Source organism: Mobula hypostoma, chromosome 3 (assembly GCF_963921235.1).
Source record: "Mobula hypostoma chromosome 3, sMobHyp1.1, whole genome shotgun sequence".
Classification (NCBI taxonomy): Eukaryota; Metazoa; Chordata; class Chondrichthyes; order Myliobatiformes; family Myliobatidae; genus Mobula; species Mobula hypostoma.
Genome location: NC_086099.1, coordinates 184,268,927 through 184,288,527, shown reverse-complemented (window position 1 = coordinate 184,288,527; position 19,601 = coordinate 184,268,927). Strand labels below are relative to the sequence as shown.

The 19,601-nt window shown below is 36.9% G+C and overlaps 1 protein-coding gene across 1 annotated transcript; it reads right to left on the bottom strand.

Moving 5' to 3' along the window:
• Window positions 1-1,678: 1,678 nt before the first annotated feature.
• Window positions 1,679-18,382, bottom strand: LOC134343768 (uncharacterized). Its single transcript, XM_063042507.1, has 19 exons — window positions 18,193-18,382; window positions 17,497-17,608; window positions 17,339-17,402; window positions 16,954-16,988; window positions 16,100-16,160; window positions 15,940-15,996; window positions 15,792-15,848; window positions 14,486-14,541; window positions 13,194-13,354; window positions 9,082-9,284; window positions 8,137-8,278; window positions 7,895-7,991; window positions 6,567-6,622; window positions 6,426-6,476; window positions 5,659-5,767; window positions 5,527-5,572; window positions 5,214-5,312; window positions 4,269-4,349; window positions 1,679-4,189 (listed from the first exon to the last, which is right to left on the bottom strand). Exons 1-19 carry the CDS (start codon window positions 18,329-18,331, stop codon window positions 3,863-3,865), a joined length of 1,953 nt encoding a protein of 650 aa, XP_062898577.1. The 5' UTR covers window positions 18,332-18,382; the 3' UTR covers window positions 1,679-3,862.
• Window positions 18,383-19,601: the final 1,219 nt, after the last annotated feature.

Sequence of the window (19,601 nt, the reverse complement as noted above, 5' to 3'; positions counted from 1 at the left end):
TAATCCAGAGACTGGATAAATTACCAATAGTAGAGTTCAAATTTCGTCGACGCCGTTCAGTAATATATATTAGGCTAATTCAGGATAGTTAAAGATAATTAAAATAAAACATCTGCTTTATCAGGAAACCACCTGATGATAGCAAAGTTCACATATAACTCACTGATGTCTTCATAGAGAATACATTTCTCCTTTTTACCTGATCCGGCTTACATTTGACTCCAGATGCACTTGAGTGGTTCTTAACCTTCGAGCAAACCATTTGGTACAACTGCACTAAGGATTTGCTTTCATTGCTGATCTTGTCGGTAAATGAAAAAAAACAGAAAAAAAGACATTTTTGGGACAGTTAATGTCCCAAAATAACCCGCAATAACTCAACCATTGAATACACCTCTATATTAGTAATCAATATCAACATCGACGTTAGGGTGTTTCATTCATATGTTGTTCGCTCACAGATTAACAGTTATTGCCAACTGTTTTCAATTGTGGGTGTTCAGAGTAATGAGAGAGATTTGATTAACCTTTATTTAAGTATCGAATGTCAGATTATGCTGTTTGTTGATTTTCTCGGGGTGAAAATTGACATCGATGAATCTGCCTTGTACGAGCCACTTTAAAAAAATTAACAAAGGAAGAAACACCAGTAGGTAAAGGATTCAAGTTTACCTTATTTGCACCAACTTCGGAAACACAATCATTCACCTGGAGGTTAAAGTAATAATGCGATCGAATTTATAATATTCTTTTCATTAGATGACTCATACAGGATGCAGATAACATATTTTAGAAACTTTTGAAATATTTTAGAGATGGATGTGGGTAAAATTTAAGCTTCAGAAGGTCTTTGTAGAATCTTTTTTTCATTTTCTCTGTATTGCAATGTCAGGTAGAGATGGTGCCTATAATGCGCCACCAGGGAGGTGGTAACAGCAGATACAACACATTGAAGAGGCGCTCCAATAAACAGTCAGAGGATAGGGTGATATAGACGTGTGCTGGTAGGCAGAGCTGGCATCATCGTCGGCGCACACTTATTGGGCCACAAGGCCTGTTCTTCTGTCGTGCTGTCCAACGTTCTTTGTACAAAAGGAAGCTTTTTGTATCAGGAATGGAAAAATCCATTCGGTACAGTGCAAAGGGAGTTGTCGGGATTATTGAAAATATTGCTAGCTTCAGAGCTGAGAGCATGTATTCACATAGTGGAGCTCAACTTCTGAACGTTTTCCTTTGGTAATCTAGTCCTTGCTGATTTCGATTAGACTAAACTACCATTTTGCTGATACCTCGCCTCCCACCAAAGCAACATGTGAGCGTTGTTATAGAACTATATATACCCAAAGACTGCTAAATCAATTAGATATCAATGTATAGAATTGTATCCTCACCTTACTTACATAGTTTCTACGTTTTTAAAGTCAACACTAAATTTTCACGCCTCTTCTTTCCTTTGGTAAAATTATACCATCAATATTCTTTGCCAGGTAATGCTGATTTATACAATTTACTCATTGCTTTCTGTCACTTGCACAGCATTAGAAATGCTCACATGCAGTTTCCTAAAGTATTAATTAGGTGAAAAAGCGCTAAATGAAATGTTTCCGCAAACACTAGTATTTTCGGAAGAAATAGGCAACATAAATACTAAGAGGAAATTCAAAATCATTGACTTTAATAGACGTTTAATAAAATTAAAGCACGAGTTGCATTGTGCTTTTTTCAATTTAGGATAAAATATCCGACTTGGGTACAGCATCAACGAAAGTAGAACAACGCCAAAACACAGACAACAACACTGTCACGTGCTTTCCACACACAGAATCTGACCACCTTGAGGAGAAATTATCATCAAGCGTCTGGCGAGGTAAGTGTATACTGCCGACCATGATGAAAGGGAGGTTATCTTGCTCGATTATATACCAGTTGCAAGTAGACTTGGGCAGCATTATGCATTTTAAGACAGTATTTAATTCCCCATGATTTCTTAAATACTGTTTGCTACCATAGTTTAAAACTAAAACGTTCCTTTTAAATCAATGCTGTTCTTGTAGTTTCAGTTCACTAATCAGCTCAAATGTCTTCCTTGAAAGATGACATTTAGAAAGTCACTTCAGATGTGTTAAATACAAACCTACAAAAATGTCATGAATACAAAATCAGCTGTTTCTGAAGCTTTCATTTTCCATCATTAATTAATATTGCTGTAACAGGCCTGTCAGTCATTTGGTTTAAACATATCATGACAGAAACAATTAAAGAGATTTTTGCAAGAAAATTATGCAATTACAAGCCTTAATCGCAGTGTGATAGTTGTCTTACCAACTATTGGTAACTCTTTATCAGAACATTACTCTTTACATGGTTATATCTATTATGAAGGTAGCCATCTTTTAAATTGCCTGAAACATTTTTGAAGTGCCGAGTGTTAATTGCTCTGTGGTGGACCAAATTAAGTTGAGTTTTGGAGATTTAGTTTTTAAAGACTTGAGAATGGAAATATTTTAAACAATTCTATTTCTGATCTTCAATCACTATAATTTAATAAAACTAACAGTCACCATGTAATTTCAAATTGCATTAGAATTTTTAAAATCTTGATCTATTTTTACATTTTCAGAGTCCTCCCCAACACTGTACACTGGCATGGCTGGGATAGATACCAGGTTTAATGCTGAACAATGACATTGTCTATAGAGGAAAAAAACATTGCAAACAAGTAACATTATTTTTAAAAATGTAATGTAAAGTACATTTAATTGTCAATGAACAAGATAACCTCTGTCAAATGTTAAAAAGTTGTCAATGCTATTTTGGACAGGAGGTTCAATTTAAATGAAAACAATTGAAATGAACATTTCAAGCAAAACATTTATATATACCTTAATACGCATTATTCGTTTGTGGTAATATACAGGGGCAAAATATTCAGAAATAATTATTGGAATTGTCAAAGGTAGTATGTGCTAATAGAGAGTATGATGAATATACTGGATGTTTGGCAACCATATGTACATACTATACCTTTGAATTCATTCAGCATCTTTTAAGATCTGGGAAATTAATTAGTCAATAGAATCACAAAGTATAGTAAATATTATTATTCTACAGACAATTCACTTAGTCCATCCCACTTTAAGTATAAAATTATTTATAATTAAAACAATTTTATTCTGAGTTGATCGATTCAGTACTTCCTTGTAGTACATATACTAAATGCTGCAGGAGAAAACATTTAACAACCAAAGATGTCAACATCTATTTTCAGTCATTTTTCACAGTGAAATGGCTACAAAGGATACATCTTTCTATGTTTCATTCCTCTTAAAATTCATTTTCAGTGTGTATCTTTGTGAAAAATCACTATCCTTCTATATTTAATCTGTACAGCCAATATCACAATGCCTATTTTTGGCAAAATTAAAAGTATGTTGATATACAGTTATAGTAAACTTCAGTGTAATTAAACTATACAAATTATCTTCCAGCGCTTACATCTTTACAATAGTATCCCAACCAGTTTTCCTTCCTTCATTTTCCACTTTAAGAATATAGTCTTCTTTGCAGTTAAGTAAATCCAATGCCAATGGGAGTAAATATCCTCAAAATGTGTAACGTACATTTCAGTGACATGGATCCATTGCAAATATGCATCCTGGAATTTGGAAAGCTGTCTTGCAGAAAGGGACTGTCAAAACCATTTGTAGTAAAGCCACATATTTTTGTTCTGAACCAGATATCCACTCACTTCAAAACAGTGATATTAATGATGGTCAGAATGCTAAGCATTTCTAGATATTGTCGCATGGTATGAACTAGTCTTCATTCACGTATCGTAGTTCTACCTTGTTGATGAATATCGTCAGCCTGATGATGCTGAAGAGCCATTGACAGATGATTTCCGTGGCCTGTTTTTGCTGAATGGGATTTGGTGGTTGGTATTGGGGTTGGAGGAGCCATTCATAGTTGTAGATATATGAGGGAAATGTGGATGTGGAGACTGCCCTGGAGTACAAGGACTGGGCAGTGATGATGATGTAGATGGTGCAGCAGATGGGCTATTAGCCTTGTCACTACCGGAGTCACTTTCTAAATCTCCACTGGTGTTATTTAATCCATCTTGTTGATGTCCAATCTTAATTCTTTTGCATGTTGGCCTCACTCGGTACTTTAAAGGAAGTGGTCCATTCTGAAATAAAATTAAAAATACATCAGCAAAGATTAAATTTCAAGATTACATTTTCTCTGACAATTGAATGTTGACTTACCCTCCTCCATGTGTAAATATAAGCAATATCCATAAGAGTATAATAATCCTTCAATGGTTCATCTTCATACATAACATCAATCTAAGGTGAATAGAGTAAAAGAATAAAAATGTCTATATTAGAGACAGTGCTACTTACCAATTTCCTTCTTTGATCATTACAAAATTTAATGTCCTGGTAATTTTACACAACAGACTAACATTGTTAAGAATGAAACAAGTACACACATTTTTCTAACAAGTATATGCATTCACATTACACCAGAATTTATAGTCTTATATGGTTAACACATAGGAAATCACAAAATTCTCAAAACCAAAATAGATCTTCAAGAACATTACGTAACCGTGACTATACTTTGACATTTGAAAATGTTTTAAACTTGCCTTTCTGTCATGAATAATTTATTTACCAGATTCAATAAAGTGAGAAATGTATCAATTTGTCAACCTCCAAATAACTACTGACCACTTGTCCATCCATCAAATCTATTATTATTACATCAAATCCTTTGTGATTGGTAAAAGCTATCTCAATGAACACCACGGTTATACTCGAGTTCACATCCATTAAAATTGGATGGCGACATTTTGAAAATATCTCCAACAACATCCTGACTTACAATTTATTCAAATAAAAACTGTTTCAGCAATGATTTCACAATACATTTTTGATATAGAAATAAAGTGCAACCAATTCAAAGCTGTATGTCTGTCTCTAAATCTCTTCATAAAGAATACTTAGGATGAAGCATTAATAGTTATATTCTGTCAGAAGTTGAACCCACAGCCTTTCAAACAAAGCCAGAAATAGTCTATAGGGAATAAAAACTTTGAAGATTATTCTTCATTTAAAATATAACATCTTATTTTATTCACACTTTCAGCCCTGTTTCTTAGAAATCACCATTCCTCCGTACATTTAATAAATTATTGTTCAATGTACCTGGAAGGTATGGGGAATATCCATTTTACTCCTTAGAAACTTTCTTAAATGCATTACAGTCATGGCTGCTGGGCAACGTAAATATCTCTTGTCATTCATCTGGTAAGAAAGGAAAAAAATGAGGTTTGAGGTAGAGGGTATTGCATTTATAAAAGCCGAATTACTATGAAATTAAATAGCAAAAACCACCTTCATTACATAAAAATGGCCATCTTAAAGATATTAACTTCCCTCTGTTTATCTTGCTTAACATCAGTCAAAATTGAAAATGTTGGTGGAAAACTCATTCATTTTAACACTCCTACTACATTACCTCATCTTTAGTTTTCTCTTTTTCTGCAGATCCTTTTCGTTCAGTTCTGTTACATAAGAGTGTCAATTTAGTACAGAGAAATCCAAAGCTATGAAAAGTTAAATGATGCACTATTTCTATTACAGTACTTACTTATTTTGTTCATAGAATTCTATTGACAAACTAATGATTTCATCATCTGTTATAATCCTCTTTTCTTCTTCTGTAACTTCTCCCCTGTCTTCATTAGAGCCATTTGCTGCTGTACAATTTAGAATATTAAAGGAGTGATTTTAGACTTTTTCATGTACTTACCGTCGATTAAGCAATGCCTCTGTATTAATTAGAAATCATCATGTCTGTAGTCCATATTTCAAATATTTTCTATTTTTAAGAGTCATAGAACACTACAGCACAGAGGCAGGCTCTTCAGCCCATATAATCTGCATTGAACTATTAGCAGCTAGGTAGCAAATCTTTTTATGTTTAATGCAAATGAGTAAATGTCACAAGGCAAAATAAATTACTCTACTATTAAATGAAAATGTTAATTTCCTCATAACAACAATTATGGTCTCAACTCTTTAGTAACAGCATACAATTAGTCCCTTGTCTCTAGTTCAAAAGATGATTGAAGCAAGGATCAGCAGATTATCCATTCTAACTCTAAACCTGCTGCCATTTCATTACACATTGCCTTTTTGAAACTGTTTGCAATAACTGTACACCAAGCTTTAAATATAACCAAATGTTCTCGTGCATCAAATGTACTGCTCTAAAACCCAAATAAATCTTTAAAAAGTATAACTATTATTTTGTGAAAAACAGAATATTCTGAATGGTATCCAAATGCTGTGTTTTGTCAAAAGTTTCTAATTTGTTTGATTTTTAAGATCAATATTTTAGCAACACATTGTTACCATCAGCAGAGGGATGAGCAGCATAGTAGTCCCTTCTACGTTTCATTTCATCTAAAAAGACAGAAGTGATTAGTTATCCAGCTGACAAAAACAAACTCAATTCACATGTAAAGTCACCTTATATCCAGATTTCTAACTCACCTTTGAAAAGGCCAGGAACTAATTTATACACAATATCTTGTAAAGTCTTATCGGACCTAAAGATAATTCAAATGCGATAGTTATATTGTGCAACAGGACATAGATATTTTATTCAGTATATAAAATTATTCATATTACATCATCAATATTGTGTACAACTGAAAAACTATTGATGGCATTAATTTCTTGGAGTGCCAAATATTCATCCACTTCACTTGAAAATCCCAGTGTATCCCCAATGCAAGTTATTTTTCATATTTTTGCTCTATTTGGTACATTAGAACATATCACATAAATCAAGATACATAATCTTAAATAAAGTACATTCTGCTGATTTTGTTAAAGATGTTCAACAAGAATTTTCAATATGGTTTATTCATTTGGTAATTAATTCCTAGTATAAGTACTAACTGACAGAATGAGAAACAGACCTGATATTTCAATAAATTAAATGTTTGCATTGAAAATTGCAGTGGAACTTCTGTTTTAAGAGCAGATCAGAAAAACATTGGTCTTGCATCATTCCTGCTCATTTATACATAATATTATGCAGTCTATAACAATTGAATACAACATTCTTTAAGTTTGCTATAGGAACTTTTCCCACTATTTAATAAATACAATTTTCCTTCAGTGCATAATAATTTAAGTGAAATATGTTCAGCATGGTTTTGTTTAAACTTTCCAAGAACTGGCTGAGTCACATGGCTCCTTGGTAATATCCACAGTAACTGAAAGTTTTTTTAATAAAGTAATTTAAGTAAATGTAGTTGGTTGTGAAATTTTAATAGAATATGGGCACCTAACAAAATATGCAGCAAGTTTATTCAGTTAACAATGGAAACACTTAGAACTATCAGATAACATAGCTTACATTTCCAATTTCAGTTTATGGTAGAAACATTTCTTTATTGGTAGAAGTTACCTACTATTTCAAGTAAAATACTTATTAATAGCTTCAAAGATTATTGGTCTCAGTTCTTGGACCTATTTTGTTTATTTTTACCCAAGCAGAAAATGAAAACAATACATTCATCATTCAATTATTGTCAGTTACTTTTAAATGAGTTGTTTTTAAGCACAAAAAAAATTATCATTTTCCTAGATTCCAGTGCACAAAATATCTATATCAAATGGGCAAAACAATCATAAAATAAACACATACAATATGTTGGTGAAAAGCCTAAATGAGTTCTTACCAACTAATTTCTGATTTTTATCAATTTAACTGGTATGTCATATTCATAGAGCACAATTGCTCAGTCAACCTTCTCAAACACATACATTTAACGACGTTTCATTATCAGAACAGGTACATGAATACACACCTAATGTTAAGAAGGGGCCTCGTTTTGTGTACTTGTACATCGCAAATAGGACAGTACTTGCTAGTTTCCAAGTAACGAACAATGCAGGTTTTGCAAACTGTAATTAAAAAGTATTTGCAATATTAGCTTAGATTACAAGAAATGTTAGGTAGCACCTTTGTTGAAATATACTAACTCATGCGGTACTTTTTCCATTTCTAACGTATACGATCTTCTGTACTAGAGCACGTCAAAATACTCACATGAATGTAGACACTCAATGATGGTTGTTGCATCTATGAAGTATCCTCCACACAACACACACATCAAGTGGGGGTTCAGTTCTGTTATTTTGATTCGTGTTGTACGGTGCATTTTTGGACTAAAATGGCCACGTTCTGAAAGCTGAACAGAAACATAACTCATATAAACACATTTTTAAAATAATAAAATCTCAATCCATATTACAGATACTGTCTTGATATTATTGGACTTGTACCACTTTATAAGTCAGATAAAGCAGCTGCCAGACTGTACAAGAGCAATATGCAAACATGTAATTACTTTGGAAGCCACAATTGATCAGAAAATTATGATTTGTGAAATCACGTTAGCTTAAATGATAGCGAAATATCAGAATATTCAGAGCCTGGCATTTTGCTTCCTTTGGCTGACTTATTCTTAATTGGAAAAATAGTAAAAACAAAACGCAATGTAGAATTATTAATACACCGAAAGCTGAAGTAGCTTTGAATGAAATACTCTCAAGCTGAAGTTCAAACCCTGCAGCACAGGCCAAGAAGGTCCCGATTAATAGAAGGAGGTCAATTGAGAAAGACCCACTGCATCGTTCTCTTCATCAAAAAGACTTTATGATCTAATACACGCAACCATTCCGACGCCCTAACGGCGATTATTACATTAAAAACAGCCACAAAGCAACCACACGCAGGTATATAACAATGAATTATGAACAATACACTTAATCATTCTTATTGCCTTTGTTTCCTTCGTGTTTAAGGATAAAAAAACCGCCTCATTTTCTAGACTTTGCTATCACATTCAAGTCGAGTGTACCAAAACACATTTCTTTTCATGAAATCTGCATGCCTTTGGGCTCATTTCGCGGTTTCAAGTCGTGTCGGCATCGATGAAAATTCGCAGTAAGACAAAGCAACTATTTAAGTAGCAAAACACGTTTGTATTACAGGGATCATCGCAGCTGGATTCGCAATCAGACGTTTACTGCTTGACATTAAACCAACGATACTCCAGCACCACGTAAAGCGAAACAGGAAGAATTGTGTTCTATAAAGCCATTTCCGGCAATTACATGTTCGTTGGAAATATTTTAATGAACATCGCGGTGCTATATTAGCAATGTTATGCATATTACCAAAGCCAATCCGTTACAAATGTAATAAATAAAATAATGCTCGTGTACAACACGGGGACCATTCTTGGTGATCAAAAAGGCAAATTGACGTCTGCTGGTGCCCATACTCGGCAATTCTTGCAGTTACTATAGCAACTTGGGTTATACTTGGCATTTCGCCAAAGGACCGAAAATAGAGCGAGCTTCTGCAGGGGAGACCACGGCGATCACGTGGAAATATCGCACATTTGAAACCTACAACTTAAATCGGAACCGGAGGACAATCCGAGCAATCTAAACATGCAAATCTCACCGCCATTTCAAATGAGCCCCAACACAGCGCACATCATCGGTTTTTTTTTGGCTCTCCTTGAGATAGTCTCCACGTCGACACTAGCTTTAAGTAGTGGCTTTTGTGATCGCACGATTTTCTTCTGTAAACGCCTCTCTCCTTTTCAGAGCAGCTAATGGGAAGCTGCGGTTCCCAACAGAGGATCACTTTGATAGAGCACGCCTATTGATTAATAATTAATTAATGTTATCCGAAAACAAGAATTATTAAGGATTCAATGCGTCGCATAACTTTTGGAGGACATTTGGCCCTCTGCAAATGTTTTAAAAAAACAAACAGTTCGATTTTCTTAAGAAACCAGCAAGAAACGAACAACATGCAAATAACTGTGACGCAAAATATTCAGAACCAACCAGGGCAAATAAACACCAGACACCAGCAGACAGATGAAAAAAGTAATTAATTGTCCCACTTATTTATTATCCCTACCACACGATGTATACTTAAGATTAATACATTCATAGCAGTTTTATATATTAGATTTAATAAAACAAATTTTAACCACAGCGCCGACCCGCGACGTTTCGAAGTAATCAAACTACAACATCAGGATATAAACAATCAGCATTTCTATTTTTTGTGTATGGCATTTGGCGTTGAAATATAAACGTTATACAGATTCCAGTGGAATCCTTTTCATTATCCTACCAGATAGTCTTACACAACAAACAGAACTCAATGGCATCTCCGTTAATTTACTAAGAATAATCGTTGTATGAAGATAGTCTGTCGCCACTCAGGTTTCGAACGGCATAAAAAATACTCGTTCTTTCAATGACTTGGAAGTCATACAATTCCCTGCGCACGTATCTATTCGTAACCGCATATGAATACTTAGCGACATCTCACTACCAAGTGTCATAGATCTTTTCGGTGAAAGAGTGAGAGAAAAACAAAATAAAAACAAACCACGTGTTTCACAACGCCCCGCTCTCAACATCAGACCCGTAATCTGTTCCTCTTATCAACGTGAGATCAATTGAACGGCTGTGGATATAGCTGATCAATAGATTAACCACTTCGTCAGTGAAAACCTCATCACGGATAGACAACCCAAAGCATAAATATATCCATGTAAACACACGTGTTTTATATCACATACCCGTGGGCTTCCGTTTATGCCGGATAATTCATTTCAGCTGTGGGACTTTGTGTCTCTCTGATTTATATTTTAAGCCCAACGTTTTTTTATTATCAGCAAGGTAAACAATTAGCCTTATGACATGTACACACACCAATTCCAAGCAACAAAGAATTCTATTTTATATCCGAGTACAATGCGAAAATAAACAACGTATATGCCACTGAGGCATGGATCTTGAAGCCACGGTGTAAGAGAATCTACCTCTCAACACTGCATACCCTGTTCTAGTATATCCAACAGAAACAATGACCAGGATGTCGAGGACCAAGACTGAGGTTTAAGTATGGAGGTACACTATATAATCAAACGTTCTTTACAACAAACAAAACCAGAGTAGCCGCAATCATAACATATTCAACACTCCCTATAGAGAAGCACATTTTTGAAAGCAACAATAAATCTTAACCACAGTGCAAACAAAATTCAGGTCATTTACTAAAATAGAATTTTCTGCTGCTGAATCCAAATGAACAGATACAGGGAATGTTGTAATTTGGTTTCCTTCAATGATCTTCCTGAGCAACCATTCAATAAGAAAATAAAGAAACAAAGATTGTGTTCGTCTAAATGGAGCTCTCAGCGGCTCTCACATTCCTGTCTTCGGCATACTTTCTCAAGTACATCGCAGAAATTACCATTCTTCAATTTTAGCAGAAGCATCGCGTTTGGAGACCCTATTTTGGGCGTAATTGGGCAACTTCTCATCTTTTGCAATCACTGCTTGCTCGGAATAAACCAGAAAAGATTTGCTTCCAAGGCAATCAGTGGCTCCCTGCTCAGCATACATTCAGTGTCCACACAAGCAAAGCATAACCAGATTGTATAACAGTTCTTTCCAGCCACCCCCACCCCAACCCCTTCCCCTTCCCCTTCCCCTTCCCGACGCTAGCACCACCATCATCGCCATCAACAACTAAACCCAAGACCAGGACTGAACACGCCGCCAACGTGTTCTCGGAAAGCACTAATAAATCTAACTGGACAAAAAGGGGAAAACACTGACTCCCACTCATTCCAGATCCAGCAGACCTCGTGCTCTCTCTGGATATAGCTGCTGTCAATCTGATACAGGTCTGATCCCCAATTAAAATATAAAATGTCAATAAACACGGATGAAACGAACCGCCCGGCACCCCAACAGTCGGTCCCGACAAAGCTTGAAGGGATTCACGTTTGTTTATTTGCTCCTAACACCACAAGAACTGTACGGGAATACGAGAGGGCACCGCCACCAACCGCCATGTTTACCGTCAAAATCCAAAGTACTTTTGAGAAGTTAAGTTCAGAAAACACACCACACTCTACTTTTCACCCAAACAGTCATGCAAGCACGTTCCCTATCCTGTCCGGATCCCAACTCTATAAAATCGTTTCGCTAGGTTGCCTGTTTGATGTCAAAACTTGCATTTATATCTGAGGTGAGTAATGACGCTTCGACGGCACAGCAGCAAATTTCCACCATGGTTAGATTTCAAAGAAATCTAAGTAAAAATCCGCCACAGTTCAAACCTCCCAACTTGCAAGGATCGAAAGTATAAATATTATTCTCTCGATACAAACGAGCAGAACAACCGTAGGCACAACCACCGCGGAGAATCGAACAAAAAAATTCCAAAAGTGCATAACGAAACTGAGAGGAAATAAGGACGGCGAATAGACGCCGAGTTGCTGTCAGCCTTAAGAGCGAGAGAGGAGGGAGCGAGAGAGAAAGAGAGAGAGGGGCAGCGCCGGGTGCACTTCCAGCTGCGAAATCGGCCTCAAACCGTGGGCAGAATGTACCTGGGAGATCTTTCTTAGACAGTGCAGCCTTGGAGACACCATGCCCCGGGCACGCCGACTCCGGGCCACAGCGTGCACCCCGCAGAAAACAATGAAAGTTGTAGATCAGGAGGAAAAAATGAATAGCAGCCAAGCGGCCATCTTGCATGAACTGCAGACGCTGTCAATTGCAATCGCAGAGGCTGCAGCTTAGAGAGAGAGAGTGAGAGAGAGAGGGAGGGAGGGAGGGGGAGAGAAGGAGAGAGAGAGAGAAAGAGAGAGAGGGGGAGAGAGAAGAGGGAGAGAGCGAGCGAGAAAATAACATTCGTTAAACGCCTGCCCTACAACGCTCGCAACCACACTGGCAGGGCGCAATCCGTACTCTTGCAATATTTATTCAGTCGATTCTACCTGATTACGAGGCAGCGAGGCGGCTGGGCTGTTCCCGGTTGTAGAAGTTGAGAAAAAAATACCCCCGAAGCCCAGTGATGGGTGCCGTGAAACTGACACCGTCCCCAAAATGGCTCGAGTTCGACCGCCCCAATCCGTCACGTGGTCTCATTCCTTAAGGGTGGCCTGGGAATTAGAGTCGGTGTAATCAGAGCCGACCCCCTCCCCTCCCCCGCCTCCACGCACCGCCCTCACCACCCATCTACCCCTAAAAGAAACCACTAAATAATACACCCTTTACCGGCTTCGCACATCAGCTCCAGCTCAAGCGGCATTCGACCAATATCAACACGCTTTAAAAATCTATACATACTCCCCGGCATAGTAAAGCGATAGTGGTTTCGATGCAGGATACATACGACCAAATACACCAGTGAACTTCCAACGTTAGTACACATATTACTAAAAAGATTACCCAAGCAATAAAACGCAATGCCAATATGTTTAAACTATAAACTAAGAGACTGATATATGATTAAGCATAGAAACTTCATAGAACTGGGATTAAGGCGATTTTATTTCAGCCCAAATTTTGAAATTGCCTTATATATTGCCTGGACGAACTTGTTCTTTCCGACTGATTGAAAATCTAGCCCCATTCCTTTAAAAATCATAGAACTCGCCTATTTATTTAAATATACCCGTGAAGTCTTTTGTAAAATTTAAAATTAAAGACACAAATGTGTATTTCGGAGAGAGAAGAGCACAGTATTGAAGGTAACACAGTACTATCTTTAGATACGTACAATTGAACTGCCTAATAAAGTTTTAGTACGTTTTACTATTTAATCCCAATGCGAGAAGCATAGAAAAATTCGAGTTAGGCGTTTGAACGTGACTTATTTTTATTTAAACTTGCAATTATAGCCCATTCTTATCATAGGCGCAAGGAAACAGATTTTGTGAATGCAGAAGTAAATACATTGGAAGACAATACATTCTCTAAGTATTGGACAATATTTTATAACTGGAATAGAGTTAATCGGTCCTTGCGAACTGCTCCCTCCCTCAGTTTCTGTCTCAGATGTATATGTTTAATTAACGTCAGGACAATTTTTAAAAATATATATTAAATTCGACTATGTCAGCCATATGGAAAATGATCTACGTTTGCTCCAATCAAGATGCCGGATAAATTCGAGATGTAACTAGCCTGGAATCGGCAAAGGTGCGATTTTTTAAAAACCTAAAACGTGCAAGGAACACAACAAATGCAGTCTCAGGTCATAAGAATCTTTATTTCAGAAAAGTGTAGTATTTACAGCTGAACACGAGCTAAGTACAAAATATTGGTCATTCTATAAATATTCAAGTCTAATACAGCAAAAGTCTTCATCTTCAAAAGCGTTTCATTTCATATGACGTAGAGGCAAGAATTTTATACGTTTAGTCAAATGCAACGTTTGAACTATTTATGGCTTGTCTGTACACTTCGCTTGTACACGATCTGGAAGCGCGCAGGTTTTGGCGGATTCATTTAATGCCACCCACAGCTTGGAGTTCAATCGCGGTCCCCACAGCTCCATCAATTACATCTGACTCGCCTTCTCCATGCTTTTAGCCGCGTCCTTCAACTTCCCCAACAAATCCTGTAAAGGGAACAGTTTAAAAAAATAATTAAAAAGATTTGAATCTATTTCACCGACGAAAGGGGTGGGGGTGGGGAGGGGGTCGTGAATTATTAAAGACAACCATATTAAGTCTCTTTCCGGGAATAGATTCGAATATCAAAATGAACATTTTAATGCAAACCATGTTCACAGGTTTCGTAAGCATGCAATAGTATTTCCCGTATTGAAGCCGAAACAACAAGTCAAATGGTTGCGACTTTGTGTCGTTTCTCCACATTTTTTGTGGGCTGTTGCAAAGCTGAAACAAAGTGCCAGAATCTCCATAATTTTTAAAAAATAGATCTAGGCTTGCGGCTACAAAGATCAAAAACAGTTTTTTGTTGAGCTGTTGTTTTCCAGAGCAGATGATTCTATCGGGCAAAAACAAAATTTACTCTGTTGTATTCAGTGGTTACAAAAAATCTTCACGTAATAAACCTCCATTGCAAAAAAGCCGACCGCTGTGCCGTTTGTAAATTAAAAACAGGCAGCTCGTCGGACTATCAAATGGTGGATAACCAACAGCGACGGTAATAGCATGAAAATTTGTAAATTTGAATTTATCAGCACGAAGTTTCTACGGAATGATTAGAGTTTTCACATTTAATTAACAAGCTGCACTCAAATACAATCAAAGTCGCAAAGAATCAAAGGATTCCTTTACTAAAACTGTAATCTGTTCTATAAAATTACATAAGATGCAAAGTGGAGAATACTAGAAAAGGTGAAACTGTAGCGAGGTAAATTTAGTGAGCGGATAACAATCAGATCTTGGAAAACAAATCAGCAGAATTTTTAAAGTTTGGAGTTCCCGTTAAACTTCTCTTTTCAATCGAACAGTGTACAGAGGTACATGAAAATAATCACTATAATAAGGGGAAAATGGAAGCGGCTCAATGTCTAACGAAAAGAAAGATGAAACAAAATCAAAATGGTTCATTTTTTTAAAAAGCGCGTTTGTATCTTCATAACTGGATATTCTACTTGTACCTTACACAATCATAACTTCCTTTAACTCCTAATACATATTGGTCATTGGTGTTGCTTTCCCAAAAGGCATAACAATTACATTTTTTTTAGCATTTGTTCAACCGACTGCAGTCTTACTACTTCCTGTGATTTTGGCCAAACTCTAACTCTAGTATTTAGCCAAGAAACATTTCATAAAGGTATGAAAAAAGAAATGAACACATAATCTTATAAACCGGTGCAATATTTTGTCAGAATACCTGCAATTGCTCCATTGTACAACTGAAAGTAACGTCCTGAGCTGGTTGGGATCCATTCTGTAAAATGATTATCACAGTATTAAACTGTGCCAAAAAGCAATTACAAAATACAGTATCTGAAACGGGTTCTGTTAGTTTTAACCCTTACCTCTACATTTAATGTCAACAGATATGCTGGCTGATTAACTTTATGCAGATGGTTGTTCTGCAATTTAAAAAAAATAATTTTAGTCGGAGTTGAACAATTAGAAAATTTGAAAAGTGTCCCGCTATTCGGAAAGTACACAAAGAAGAAACCAGCTTATTACCCTAATGTGATATTCCAAGCGCCAAGAAGCATCAATGATGTGAGAAGGAAATCTCCCCAAGCTGTAATGTAGTTAATTAAAATCAATACATTATACGTAGAATTGTAATTATTGTACAAAATATCATCCCTACTACCCTCTTCCCCAATGCACCATACCCCACTCTACTAAAATCAAAAGAGGTTTGACAACTGAATTTATCCAATAGACATTTCGGCACAAGTTTCTATCTAAAATTAAATCGTATCTGTAGCTGTCACTGTACCTGTGGCGAGGAGGCCTTAAAAACTATGTATAGAGGGAAATGTGCCAGTGGACATCGGACGATCCATTATCATCGACAGCAACACAGAACAGATCATTCTCAAGGAATGTCGCTTGCATCTTTTAACAACTTTAGTTTTCCTTATACTGCCTAATTTTGAGACAATACTTGTAACTGTATTCGAGTGAACACTTAAAAGTGATTTCAAGTACGAATACGCTAACTTCGATTTAGATTCCCGTCGCTGGCTATACTTGAAATTTCTAAATCTGCAACCCCGTACTGTCGACATACATAGAGAGACAAAAGTTTATCACTCATATCGATTGTGGAGTGACAACATTCAGCTCTACTCCAAAAATCCCCAATCGCCAATTCTCTGGCGCTAAAATAATTGTTAGGTTGCGTCAAATAAGTAATTATATTCACAGGCATCATATAGATAAATAACAGAGCAGAATCTAAACTGTTTATATTAACGAGATTAGAACACTTTGAACCTAGTACCCAAGATGCAACACGGAATTACATAGAACCAGATTGACGTTTTGTATTATAGACCAGCTGTGCAACTGTAATTAACACTCACCCTCCTAGTAGGGTTTCCACTTTATCTTTGTTCTTCTAAATATAAAAAGGAAATACAGGAACTTAGCCGTAATAACAAAGCTAAAATAATAACGTCTTCGGTGACTGTGTGTTTTAAATAAAATATGTAGATGCTAGCGGCATCACTTCTTGTCAAAACCTGTCATGACAGATGCACATTGAGCTAAAGGATTACAACTCAACATAGCGTTTTAAAAAACAATGATCACGTTGGCTATTAGGCACGAAGACGTCAACAAAATAAAACTAACTTAAACCATTTGGCAAGTCGAATTGCTTTTTTCCCTCGTGACAAATTCTTCTTAACTTGCAGAAATCCTAACAATTTTACAAAGCAAGATTATCGTATACTAGAGAGGCCAAACCTGGTAATTTGCGCAAAGTAAGTCTATTCTTTCTCCTCCAAATCCACAGTCTTCCAACAACGTGCTGAAATTAAATAATGTCAGTTACAAAACATCGCCACAACCAAAAAGAATACTTAACCGATAACATGAAATTCATAAATCCAGGAAATGTTAACCTTATAGTCGATATGTCAGCGTTTTGTTTTCCTGCCTCCAACACACAGGTTGCGATGGCTACATGGCATTGTTTCACCAAAGTCAAGTCCAAATTTCTCAGTTCTACATGATCTGCACAACAAGGGTAGAAATGGACTTTCAATAACATTTCCACATTTTAAAAAATCATTTCACCTGCTAGCGACTAACATTTGGATAGGGCAGAAATAACATTTTGTAAAAGCAAAAAAAAATTCTCCCGGAAAACTAACACCTTTTATTCTTTATTTATGTCGATTTGTTTTGTCAAACCGTGGCCTTCAATACTCACTCACAATTACATCTTTACTTACACGGCTTGGGCTTTAAATACTTTGTTAGGCAGTCTAAATTAACCAGAATACATGTCCAGTATGAAATCCTGATGTATTAGGCCCCAGGATATTCATTTACAACAATGAGAAAACATTCAGACTCAACATGCACTCTGCGTCATCAAGCCGTCAGCTCATAGACAAGAGCCGCAGTCAACAGAACCCCGTTTACTAAATAAACCATATTTACAGATTTAAGTTTATAACTGGATTCGGGAACATTGCGATAGCGAGCAGTTTGCAAAGGAACAGCCAACCGTGCCCTTCCTGCACTCATATCAGCAAGAAAAAGAGCAGCCCTCGCCCTGCCACCCTACAAAATGCTCGGAAATACGTGCTTACTCAAAGTTGTTCCGTCGGTTTGCGGGTTTAGGAGGCTCGCGAAAGCCGCTTCCACTAAAATGTGGAATGTTTTGTCGGAGAAATGGCTGGGATCGGCCAGCAATTGCAGTCCTTTCAGAGCATACTCTGGCAGCTCCATTGTGCTGGACTGACCTTCGACACGGAGCCACGTGATCGAGCTCAGCTGATCCACATGGATGTGACAGTGTTAGCAATGAACTGAACCGGGAGGCTGACGGCACGCTTTATTCCTAGTGAAAAATCTGCTCGCCACTTGGTTGCAGTCATCTAGCAGCCGCTGATTCAGATATATTTAAAAAATAGAAGTGTAGAAGCGTAATATTCTACTTAATACAGTGGAAATATTTAACTCATTTCCGCAAAGCGTTATTCTAATTAACACAAGCCCAACGTAACCGTATCACCGCACAGGGCGCATAAACCGGGTTTTAAATCGATACTTGACAATTTTAGTGTTAATTGAAAGCACAGATAAGTAGATATCTCCTTGAGTGTCGGTAGGTGGAGAGCATCAATCTGGAGTTGATCTGTTCATATTTTTACACCAGTTAATATAGTCGTTGTGCTTTAACACGATAGAAGATGTCCGGAGATCCGGAGTCTGGTTGTTATACTGAAATAAATCTTCAAAAGCTCTCTATATTTCAGTTATTTTATTGATTAGTGAACTTCCTGGTATTCAGCCTTTATCGTCCAATATAAAAGCCTTTAGAAAAGACAGCAATAGATTAAGGATATCTGGTTAGGTGTATCAAGACAATGATTTAGTTATGATGGGTATTCTGTACTCTTGCACTTTAACAATAAAACTGTTATGTCTTTGGAAGTTCCCTTTGTAGTGGAACAGGTGAACAGCTTCAGGCTCCTGGGCATTTACATCCCAGAGGATTTATCCTGGGCCCAGCACATTGAAGCAATCACAAAGAATGTATGCCAGCATTAAGGAGATTGAGGAGATTTGGTATGTCACCACACTTACATATATCTATAGATATATGGTGGAGGGCATTCAGACTGGTTGTATCACAGTCTGGTATGGTACCTCCAATGCACAGACACTGCGGAGGATTAGAGACTCTGCCAGCTCCATCACAGGCATGACCTTCCCCACCAGGAAGGACATCTTCAAATCGCAATGCCTCAAGAAGTCTGCGTCCACCATCGAGTTCCCTCATTATATGGGACATGCCTTCTTGTTACTCCCATCAGAGAGAAGACACCGGAGCCAGAAGACCCACATTTTAGGAACATCTTCCTTGCCTCCATCAGCACATTTCTGAACTGTCCATGAGTTCAAAAACATGATCTCATTGTTCCCTTTGTTTGCACTAATTTTGGTAATTTATTTTTTTTTATGTCTTTGCACTGTACTGTTGTTGCAAAACAAC

Coding starts and splice junctions, on each gene's coding strand:
- LOC134343768 (XM_063042507.1), bottom strand. CDS start 18,331: ATGGAGCTGCCAGAGTATGCTCTGAAAGGACTGCAATTGCTGGCCGAT. Junction 15,997..16,099: donor GCTTGGAATATCACATTAGG/GTAATAAGCTGG, acceptor TTTAAATTGCAG/AACAACCATCTGCATAAAGT. Junction 6,623..7,894: donor AGGCCCCTTCTTAACATTAG/GTGTGTATTCAT, acceptor AATTATCTTTAG/GTCCGATAAGACTTTACAAG.